General features: G+C 34.0%; 1 protein-coding gene across 1 annotated transcript; it reads left to right on the top strand.

The window, feature by feature from the left end:
• Positions 1–2338: 2338 nt before the first annotated feature.
• Positions 2339–6949, top strand: LOC129231470 (wolframin-like). Its single transcript, XM_054865794.1, has one exon. It carries the CDS (start codon positions 2415–2417, stop codon positions 4833–4835), a length of 2421 nt encoding a protein of 806 aa, XP_054721769.1. The 5' UTR covers positions 2339–2414; the 3' UTR covers positions 4836–6949.
• Positions 6950–11317: the final 4368 nt, after the last annotated feature.

The following is an 11317-nucleotide window of genomic DNA, read 5'->3' as shown; positions in this document are numbered from 1 at the left end:
TTGTTGTACTCTACTCACCGACATTTTTGCTGTTGGTTATGATATGGCACTCGAGACTCTGGAGAAATACAGGGGTGTTTTTTGCAGAAATGTTTTAAGAGAATTTGAATTCACAGTTTTAAATTTTGTCAAGATCTTGGCTGAGGTTGTACTGTACTGTAAATTGTTGTTTCTGAATTCAGTGAAATCCATCAACTTGAACCAGCAAAACATGCGAAAAAAATCAAGTAACTTTAATTGTTGATGGAGTTTTTACCGTAACAACAAACAATATCAATACATCCTGATTATTACATTACGCAAGCAAATGAAACTAATGTAAAAATTTGAACATCAAAACGCCATAATTGAAAAACATTGGACAAGAACTATTCATACCTACCTGTCAGAATCCAAAAAAGTGTAGCATATAGAACCAAAAAGCCAGCAATAGAGTATGTTAGATTTTAAAGTATACTAGCACTCTCTTTTTCTGCCCATTTCGTTATAGATGTTTCCATAATAAAGTTCGTTTGATGCAGTCGGTCTTAGAAGATTGGACGCCGCAGATTGGGCGCCGAGCATTTTGGGCGCCGGGAACATTGGACGCCGAGCACTTTGGGCACATCGAACTTTTGGCACTGAGCACTTTGGTCGCCGGGAACTTTGGACGTCGAGCATTTTGAGCGCCGGGCACTTTGGGCGCAGGGAACTTTTAGCACCGAGCACTTTGGGCGCCGGGAACATTGGGCTCCGAGCACTTTGGGTGCCGGGAACATTGGGCGCCGAGCATTTTGGGCACCGAGCATACTTGGCCCAATGTTCCCGGCACCCAATATGCCCGGCGCCCAAAGCGCTCGGTGCCCAATGTTCCCGGCGCCCTATTGACGGTGCCCAATCTTCCCATTTCGGATGCAGTAGCGAATTTTTCTGACTTATACTTTACATTCAAAAGAACGATGCAGGAATGACAACAAAAAAGGCTTGTAAAGCTTTTTTTTGAGCAATCACGATTGCTCATTGTTCTCACTTGACCGTCTTTTAGGTCCGGTTCCTTTTTCAGCTTAGATTAGGAGCCTCTGCAGCACCATCGGCCTCTGCAGGCGCGTCTCCTCTGGTCCTGAGCACTGTCCCCCGGTGGTAGCGTCCATGTGGTACACACACGCACGCTCAACACTCACACACATACACACACGCCTACGTGCATACACACAGGTTCACGAACACACACTAGCCTACACACACAACCATACACACGTAACCGTCTAGGAGGAGGGGCAGGCTAGGGGGGACAGGAGCCTTTTCTAGAAACAATAACCTCAATAGGGTCCTGTCGCAACTCGTGATTGCGAAACACATAATTTGAATTCAAAATTTCAGAATTCAAAAATTTTTTTGAAAAAACTTTTTTTGATTCTGACGCCTATAATGCATCTTCAATAAAACCAAAAATGAGAACTAAATGAAAGACCACAGAATACTTAAGACGAATCCGATTGACTTTTTACATGCTTTTTTTTAAGATTATGGATCGAGCAAATGACAGGTATGGAAGCTTCTACATTTTACGCCACAACATGATCTTCATTCCCTATTCCCACATTCGAGTGCCAAACAGAAGCGCAGCGCAATGAAATCTTTCTCCCAAACCAAAAATATAGCAGGAAAACAACAAAAACATAATTTTAATCCTGAATTTTAACGGCGAACTTTTCCAGTACTTAGCATCGATATTCAAATGTAAACTCACGGATCACGTGGTTTTCCCTAACCTCGAACCAAAATCTTGGCTACCTGACGGAGGAAAACTTTCTTCCACATTAAGGCTGCGTTCGGAAACGATCCACCGGTTACACCGCGTGGTTAGTCCGGTATGGTTATGACGTATTTGGAATTTCTCTAGGAATTCTGGTAGAACAGCTGTGTTTCCGAACGCTCGTGGTTAAACCGCGGTAGTTCTAGTTCAGCAGCAAACGACACTCCAATCAACGCGTAACTTTCATAGTAGGCAAGTCACGTGCGTTACGATCAAAACATGAAACACGACCGGATTGGCCAACACAGACTTTGTGACGTTTGTGATCTCGCTAACCGCTTCCAGACAGAGGTGCCACAGGTTGATACCAAGTCGACCGCCAGAAAACAACCGCAGTGTTTCCGAACGCGGTTAAATGACGTCAGCGGTTCCACCGCAAGCGTTTCCGAACGCTTGCGGTTGCACCGAGGCGACCGATCCGCGTTTCCGAATGCACCCTAAAAGTAGTTTGAAAATAGGATTTGGCAACATAATGCGAGAGCAGACGAGTTTTAAAACTGAGATGTTATTTTTAGTTTGCAGCTGCGTTTTGTCGCGGTCCTCCCTGTAAGGTTTTTAAAACAGTTATTCCTATGGAGAATTGAGTACGTGCGTGGAAAAAAAAAGCACGACCAACGGGATGCCAGAAAGACATCAAGCTCGATCTATTTCAAGAACTTTACTTTTACCTCGCCAGAATCTCGGGACCTTACGTTTAAGACACATTTTGGCAGAAGACGGGTGCAAAGAAAGCCAAGTTGCTTTAGCTAAAAGTTTATTGACTAATCCTGCTAGTACTTCGGAAGAACGTGAATTCAATTCACAATTAGCCGTTCATTGGCTTCTTCAAGCTGCTAAAGAAGGGCAAGAAGAGGCAGTTTCTATACTAAGAGAGTGTGCCAATGCTGGAATAGGTACCAATGCCGTCAATTATTTAGAAATAGAAAAGTGTCTTAAGTATACCGAAGAAGAAAAAATTTCACGGCGTGTTGCGTCTTCTATTTTTCGTGCAATTATGAGCGATACAGAGGATGTTATTTCTGAAGAAATATTTCGGGAACAAACTGAGAAAATACTTCAGGAAGAGAATGAGTTTTCCATAGCGAAGACTGATAACGATGATTTAATGCAGCATAAAGAGCCGTGCTTGAAAAAATCCGAGGAGCCATTTCTTCGTACGCAAACTCATGTGTCATTCAGTGAAGTTGTGAATTCTGTGCAGTCTTGCTTGGAAGGTAACGTGCCTCTTGTATCGTTAAAACAAGTAACACAATACAATCATTACAAAACGTTATTTCTAACGAAATATGCTGTTCTTTTCTGGCATATCATACTAAATTCATTACAAGATTTAATTGAAAAATTCGCATCTTTCACAGTTTTGTGCACAATTTTTTCTTTATGTTTCCTACTTGAAATCACATGTCATATTTCAAGCCCAGGTAGCCAGTTTTATCTTTTCATTATAAAATGTCGAATGTTTTTTGCCACTCTTCTCTGCCTATCAACTATGATCTCGACTACATGCTTTGTGATCTGTATTAGCTTTGGTGCTGACAGCATGAAAAAATGGTTACACTTAATTAAATTTTTTGAACCTAGCGTTAGGTCGGATGCTATTGAAATTAAATATTTAATGAAAACAGCCCCCCCTTTGATGACATTTTTTATTGTATCTTTGATGTACATTTCAATATTACCCATGAATACTTTACCATCAGGTTTTAATGATTTAGCAGTTTTAAGTTTACTTTTTGTGGTATTTGTTGATCGAACAATTACTCATCAAAGGTATTATGTTAATGTATCTCTTATTTTAAATATTTTGACTTGTCTTTATAAATCAAATGTCTTGCAAAAGTTATCAATTGCAACTCTTTCTTACTTTGATTTCGATATAGTTTATGAAATAACAAGTAAACTTGAAGTACATCTTAATTTAATCTCTTGTTTAACATTGCCTTTTGTGTTGCCATATTTGTATACTAAAATGGCATTGGGTAATGAATGGAAAGGTTGGCACCTAGTATTACTTCCTCATTTAATGTGTGTCACTTGGTTGAATTTGGCATTTATCCATCTCGCTGAAGTCTCTGAAACAACCATAATATTTAGTGTCATTTTTTGGCTTGTTATCCTCGTGTTGTCAAAGTACCTTGGCATTTTTTTTGCACTGTGTTTATATATTTTCACAAAATTACTGATGCTAAATGCAGTGAATGTTGAAATTTTCCTGGTTCTGCCTGCATTATTTATTTTATATCTTCTCAGTGCCATTGTAGTAAAAAGATTCAAAGTGTCACACAATAGTAAACTCTGTACTTTGTTGATGTGTGTATTTGTGGTACTGTTATCGTACCAAGCAGCTAAACCTCATGAATTGTCTTCCGATGTTAATTCGGACCCTGTTTTATCGTGGAACAAATATGAAACTCATTGCCATCATCATGCTTGGTACAAGACAAACACTGCTGAAGTTCAAATTTCGTGTCTTCCTTTAAAAGGGAGGAAGATTTCAGTTGAAGGCACAGTTACAGCTATAGATGTTGTTAATGTACGAAACTCCTTGAAAACTTTTATAGATGTGTTGCCAAATCCTTTCAATACCTGGTTTACATGTGCCTTGGGTCAAACGTATACTTCTTGTGATTTTGAAAACGCTGATGCTCTCGAAAAAGAACGTTGTAAGTTGTATGAAACTTTAAATTTAAATGAATGTCATCTTCAAAATTGGGATGTCTATACATATCGAATAACCTTGGAGGTTTCGGCTCGAACATCCCCTGAAATTGTTGTTATGACAAGTCATGTTTGTTCAGAGTTTGTAAGAAATCTTAAGGAAGGAGATTCACTACAAATTGTTGGAGTTTTGGAATCAAACATTGGTGGCACAGTGCCAATATTTACTCTTGAAAAAGCACATTGTAGTAGTTGTTACTCTGTGGTTGATTGTGATACATCATTCATACTTCCGCAACCTAGCTACTCTGCTTCCTTTAAAAACATAATTTGGTTTTACTTCTCACCATTTGTCCAATATGTGTCAACTATTGATCTTTAAAAACTTGGTTTTTCATTTTCATTAATGCATACATCTTGAATTTTAAAAAAGAAGGAATTGTGAAACTTTTGGTGACTAGAAATTTACTTAGAGCCTTTTTTAAGGTAGAAATGGTTCAAAAAAATTATATCATCAGTTATATTTTTCAAATATTTTCTGTGAAAACAGTTGGCCAAAATGGGGTCATGGATAAAGCACTGACTCTGACTTTTCTCTTTGTCTTTTTTTTTTCTAAAATGTTTTTTTAACTGTACTCCAAGTTTGTTTTTAAATCGTGTATTATATAGCATATTATTTGTTTTCAAACTGACATAAAACAGTAATCAAAACTAATTTTAGTGATAATGTAAAATTTAAAATTTTACTTAGAAGTGAATGGTTCATGTGCAATGCACCCTGTGCAAATTTCTTAGTCCTAATAACCTCTCTTCAGTGCCAACAGTGTTGTTACTTTTTGAATGAAACACATGTTGAGAGTTATTTTGCTGACAAATTAATGTGAATGGAAAACTGAACTCAGTTCACCAAAATTTTATATTTTATCGAACAATTGCTAAATCTTCATATTATATAGTTCAAATTATCTAAGTAATTTTTAACAATGTGTTTTTCAAAAATATTTTATTGCTAAGTGAAAAATTTACCACATTTTTTAATACTATTATCCACATTTGCCATAAAAGTGTATCAGGATTGTCCAAACGATGTTTTTGAGTGTTTAATACGGACAGGAACTTTAGTATATGTATATCAATACATGCTGCTTCAATCAGAAACCAGTTATTCAGAATAAGCCTGTAACAATTATTCTGGATAACTGGTTCCATACTGTATGTGCTATACACATACAGTAATTTAATGATTTTCATTTTTCTGCTCTAGAAAATTATAGTTCATGAAGTTTTCCTCAAAAAACAATTTTTTCTCTCAGTAGTGGAAGGAATGGGGGTTATAAACTCATGTATGTAAGAGTATAAAAGATATATCAGATGGTTTTATGAACTTATTGTTCTATACAATTATGTGTTAATTTACAATTAGATGACATCACATTTGTGGTTTTATCTAATGGGTCAAAGTTACTTGGAACATTTTTTCATAGTATTTTGCTTAAGAGATAAATGTTAGCAAGGTTTTTGAAGAACAAAAGTTTTTCTTCAAAAATCCAGCTAAGTAGCTTTGATAAGTCTTTACGAATTTAAATAATGAAGTCAATTAAGGACTCAATAACTAAGGACATTTCAAAAATTTATTATTACTATCATTTATTCAAATTACTTGAAAGCATGTTGATTAATTTTTTTCTAAATGAAGGGACATCTATCATTTATAGGCACCTATGAACAAAGAATATATATATATGTATATATATATATCAGGGGTGAAATCCAAAAATTTCCAGTACTAGAACACAAATAAAAAATAATTAAATCTAGAGTAGTGAAAAATTTAACGTGAAAGGGGATTCCCCGTACCCCCTGCACAAAACAGCATCATGATGCGTTCTGTCACCAATTCACCCCGATATGTATATATATATATGTATATAATTGTTAGGAAAATATTTTAACAGTAGTGGTTTTTCTCATTTTTATTTGAAATGCTCAATTTTATAGGTCATTAATGATGAATTTTTTATTAGCTTTGTTCTTCATAATGTTTTTCATGTCTTCATTTTAACTTTTGTAATAATGTAGATATTTTAATGTTCATTATTTCATTTTGTGCTTTGTAAGTTTGTGATTTTAAATGCATGTGCATACATTTGAGTTTTTTAGAATTTAAATTAATCTTAAGTCTTCATATGTTTTAATGCTTTATATTTATTGCTTTTGGAGCATTGTTTGTTTTAGTGCAATTTTTATGCCATATAGATTTGTATATATTTTGATATAGCTTTTGTTACCTTTTAGATATATTCTATTTTGAAAGCAAATTTTTAAGAAAGAGTTAGAATAGAAATGTTTATGTATTGTTAAAGAATAGAAAAGAACAAATCATTACAAAGTAATTAGATGTTTATGATATTGTATCATTCATGAATTTTCCTATGAGACTAATTTTCATAAAATTCAAGAATGAAAAAATAAATAAATAAATTAAATAATAATAACATTTTAAATTACTTTAAGTTTTGTGTAATGAGTTTGATGTGGTTTTTATACATTTTTATACTACAATTCCCTTCTTATTTGTGTTTTCTCTTTTTTTTCTTTTTTTTTTTTTTTTTTTACTTTTATTAATTTGTGTGGATTCCTTTCTAAATATATACACATAATCTTACATTTTATAAAATGGTTAATAAATTATGTATGATTTTCTGGAAGTATGTTCTTTGTTTTCTGGTCATTTATTTTTATTATGTATGTGTATAACAATACAAACATTTTTCACCTTTGACAAGAAGGAAGAACTTGCTCTCTTATTTTCAGTTTTTATTCTTTTGATGACTTTATTTCGAAATATGTATCTCTTTGCATCCAATATAAGACTAGGATTTTTCTCAGTTTTGATGCTTATTACGCTTTGTTAGGAGAAGAGAAATAAATGAAGTATTTTTTTACTAGTATTAAAACCATAAATTTTTCATGCCTAATTCTGTATTCATTATAAGAGTCAAAAAGTTAAAATTTGAATTGCTACTTTAATTTTGTTTTTACTTCAGTTACATTGATTAAGTTTTTTAAATACATACATTTATCATCTGTATTTAGTATTTCGCTTCTGTCTAAATAACTATATGTGAAATCTTTGAATCAGTTTGTATTATATTGAGGAGGAGATTTATGTGTTAAACCTGGTTAAATTCGTTTTTCGATATGTGGCACTTTAAAAATTCAAATTTTTTCAAGAAATATAAGGCCAGTTGCTTTGAAACTTTTGTCACATAAAAAGTATGCTCCAGCTGTCATTTTGCAATTAAAGTTACATTACCCTTGCGTTTCGGGGGTGAGTAACAAATTGAGGAACGTAAAAATGTTTTTTGGTCATCATTCATCATAAATAGCTGAGAATAAGCTGTAAATTTCAGAAAATATTTAGCTTAGTATGTGCAATCATTTTTCATACTTTTGAGAAGGTATCACTGATATTCACGAAAATATAAGCATTTTTTTTTTTAAACTACAATAATAAAAGGCAGGTAATAATTTTTCTTCAAAAGTGAGCTAAAATTAATTGATCTAAAACTTCAGACAATGTATTTTTTTTACAAACATCATTACTCAGAAGAATCTTGGTCCCTGGCCTAGGTTCGAATCCCATCCATGTTATTAGGGTAGACGTAGATCCTATTCTCGTTTAACCTAATCTAAGCCCTTATGACCTCCAGCGATTCTGCCTTTTTCTGTTTGTTTAGCCAAACATTGATGCACAAGATGGTTGATAACTTGAATCGTTTACAAGCAAAAGTTCCAAAGTATCCAAAATTGCTAACCAGGAAAATATCATCTGAAATATTTGCAAAAACAAAAAGTAAATGACAAACTTAAAAAGCATACAGATGAAACAGGTTTTTTTTTAAAGATGGAAACTGAATAGCATAAGAAATGCATTACGACACTCATAAAAAATGTCTTTTGGTCGTAATTAAAAAGTAAAAAGTCGTCCCTTGGTTAAAACTGTAAATCCGAAGTTCTTAAAAAAATACTAAAATCTAAAGATTAGGACAGGAGTCCTGAATCTATCGTCAAACATTAGGATTAGAATCGTAACACGTTAATTTTAACGTAACCGCACAGTTTTAAAAGTAAAGCTGAGTAAATGTACAAATACAAAATTTCTCTGGAAAGAACATTAAAGTAAGTGGCGTACCTTTTGAATATTTAAAAACACGACGAAAATGATTACGGCCGATCCGTAATGTTTACAAACATGGCGTAGCAAAGAAAGCTGTGATTTCACAAGCACTCTCAAATCTGCACACGATGTGTTCTCAAGTGTATTCCCAAACTTCCATTGAACAGAGATTCTCAGCAAAACACATTCTGGGCACTTTTGGAACGTTTTCTTCATTACGGAACAAATTAGTAAAACATTTCAGCACACTTTCTTTGTTACATAATACATTCGAAATACATTTTAGTACATATACATTCTGGCAACTGGAATACTTAATGTTCCGAATGTGTACCGATTATTTGCAGTGTGAGTAAGTGTTCAACCACGCTTCGAGCCTTACTGTTTCTAGCTCTTTTTGTTTCAAAGCCGTACTTTCGTAATCAAGCCTCCAAATAACTCTAAATATAGAACATTAAGTTTAAATCTAGCGATTGAGGAGATATTTCTAAGCTTAAGGACAATTTTTGAGGCACCAGACTCAAACGTTGAAAACCGTGTGCTTCTTATCGTTATCTTGATAAAATAAAACAAAGTTGCTTCCTTTAACCAAAGTTCGGGCTAATACTTTAAAATTGTCTTTTAAAATATTTAAATTAACAGCATGATTCATTATAATTCCAAACTACCAAGTTCTGATGCTGATGTGCACCCTCACACAAGAGCACTTTCACCGTCCCATGGGCGGATCCAGAGGGCCCCCCCCCCCCCGAGAAAATTTCAAGAATAGTTAAGCCCCCCTTTTTGAGCAAAAATGTAAAAAACTTCCCTTATGATGCATACAAAGTTTAACAATAAGGAAACCATGAGAGGGGGCCATCGCTACCCTGAGAAAATTTCAAAAATAGTTAAAAACCTTTTGCAGAGTTGAATATTAAAAAAAATCCTTATTATTCCTCAAAGTCTAACATGAATATAAAAACAATGCCGATGAGCCATAAAACGACACTGAGGAAGTTTCAAGTATAGTTTTTAAGCCTCTTTCCTCGCTTAAATTGGAAAAAAAAAAAAAAAAATCATTGTAATTCATGTGAACTCTAACATGAATGGAAACAATGCCAGAAGGAGGGCATGGCCACCTCAGGAAAATATTTAAAATATCATGTGTATACCAAATATTTGAGTTCATTTAGCACTTATGACCGCAATGTCTCCCACAAAGCGAGCAAGAATAGAAGGATGGTTTCCGGTTTCTTTGGAAGGTACACATATTTTTTGCTGTTAATGGCAGATAAAAAAATAACCACGATTTTGAAATCTAGAGAAAATTTCTGTCTAGTTTCATATGCAATTCGATATAAAAAATATGGTATTTTGAGAAATAGATTCACACCCCCCAACAAGCCAATATCTCGCTGCTGGATAAGACGAAAACTATTTTTTCAGTCCCTGATTTAAGAAATAGTAAGTTATTTTAGTAATTAACACCTACACAGATTAACTATATCGTATGCAATATTAAGTTGAAACTAGAGGAAATTCCAATTTGAGAAAAAAACATAAGCGCAATTAGATCCGAAGATTTTGTATGATATAACGGTTTTGTGTTGTTCTTTTTCATATTTTAAATGTGTTTCATTTCAAAAACTTAGTTTTTCTAATTTTCAAACTAAAAGTATGAATTTTGCTTACAAATTTACTTTGCAAAAAACCTACGTATATGTACATTGGAAATAAAAGCAGCTCCTAGCTTAAACTTCAAAGAAATTTGTACAGAAATTTTTAAAGAAACACTTTTTATATGTATAACATTTTTAAAATATTTTTTTAGTAGCCTGTCAATAGATATATACTACCTGTTTCAATATTCCATCCGAACAGACGAACGAAAATTTGTTAATAAAAAGTTAATAATAAAATGCCTTAATGACTGCATTAAGTTAAAGTTAGATTTAAGTTTTAACCTGACTTTATGATGGGCTATGTAATTATTCTTCATTCCCTTTTTAATATGGGACCCTCTAAACCACTCCTCTTGTTAATATTACCAAAGATCGTCAACAAACTGCATTAAAAAAAGTAACTTGTAAAAGTTTCCAGGGGGGGTTCCCCACCTCTCCTTTTCGTCAACAAGTTGTTCAAGATCGGTCTAAATTTTGTTTTAAGCGCCTGAGTTTCAAAATGTTTCCGGGAGAGAACTCCTCCCCCCCCCCTAACATCATAAAAAGTTTTCAAGAATTACGTTTTTGGAGCTTCAATTCCGAAAAATTGCTGGTCCTCTAAAAGTTACTCATGAATCATGGATTGCCTACATTTGCAATTTAAAGAGTTCAATTTTGAAAAAATTTTGCGAGAGGACCTCAGAATCGCTTCAACCCCTAACCTTACCAAAGATAGTCTAGAATGCGTTTTTAAGTCTAAATTTAAAAAAAATCCTGGGATGGGCCTTTTAATCTCTCCTTCCCTTAACATCACCAAAAATGGTCTAAAACAGCCTTTTGAGGGCTACAATTTCTGGGGGAGCCCTCCAAACCTCTTATCCCTTACCATTACCAAAGATAATTAGAATGCATCTTTAATACTGTAAATTACTCGTAGAAAAATTTCTTTGTGTGCGCCCTCGAATCTCTCCTTCACGTATCATCACGAAAAGAGCGTATTAAACTGCGTTTTTAGCTCTACAATTGCAAAAAAAAGAACCCCCT

This window comes from Uloborus diversus, chromosome 10, assembly GCF_026930045.1.
Source record: "Uloborus diversus isolate 005 chromosome 10, Udiv.v.3.1, whole genome shotgun sequence".
Classification (NCBI taxonomy): Eukaryota; Metazoa; Arthropoda; class Arachnida; order Araneae; family Uloboridae; genus Uloborus; species Uloborus diversus.
Note: the sequence above shows the minus strand (reverse complement) of the source record. Positions and strands in the feature narration are given on the sequence as shown.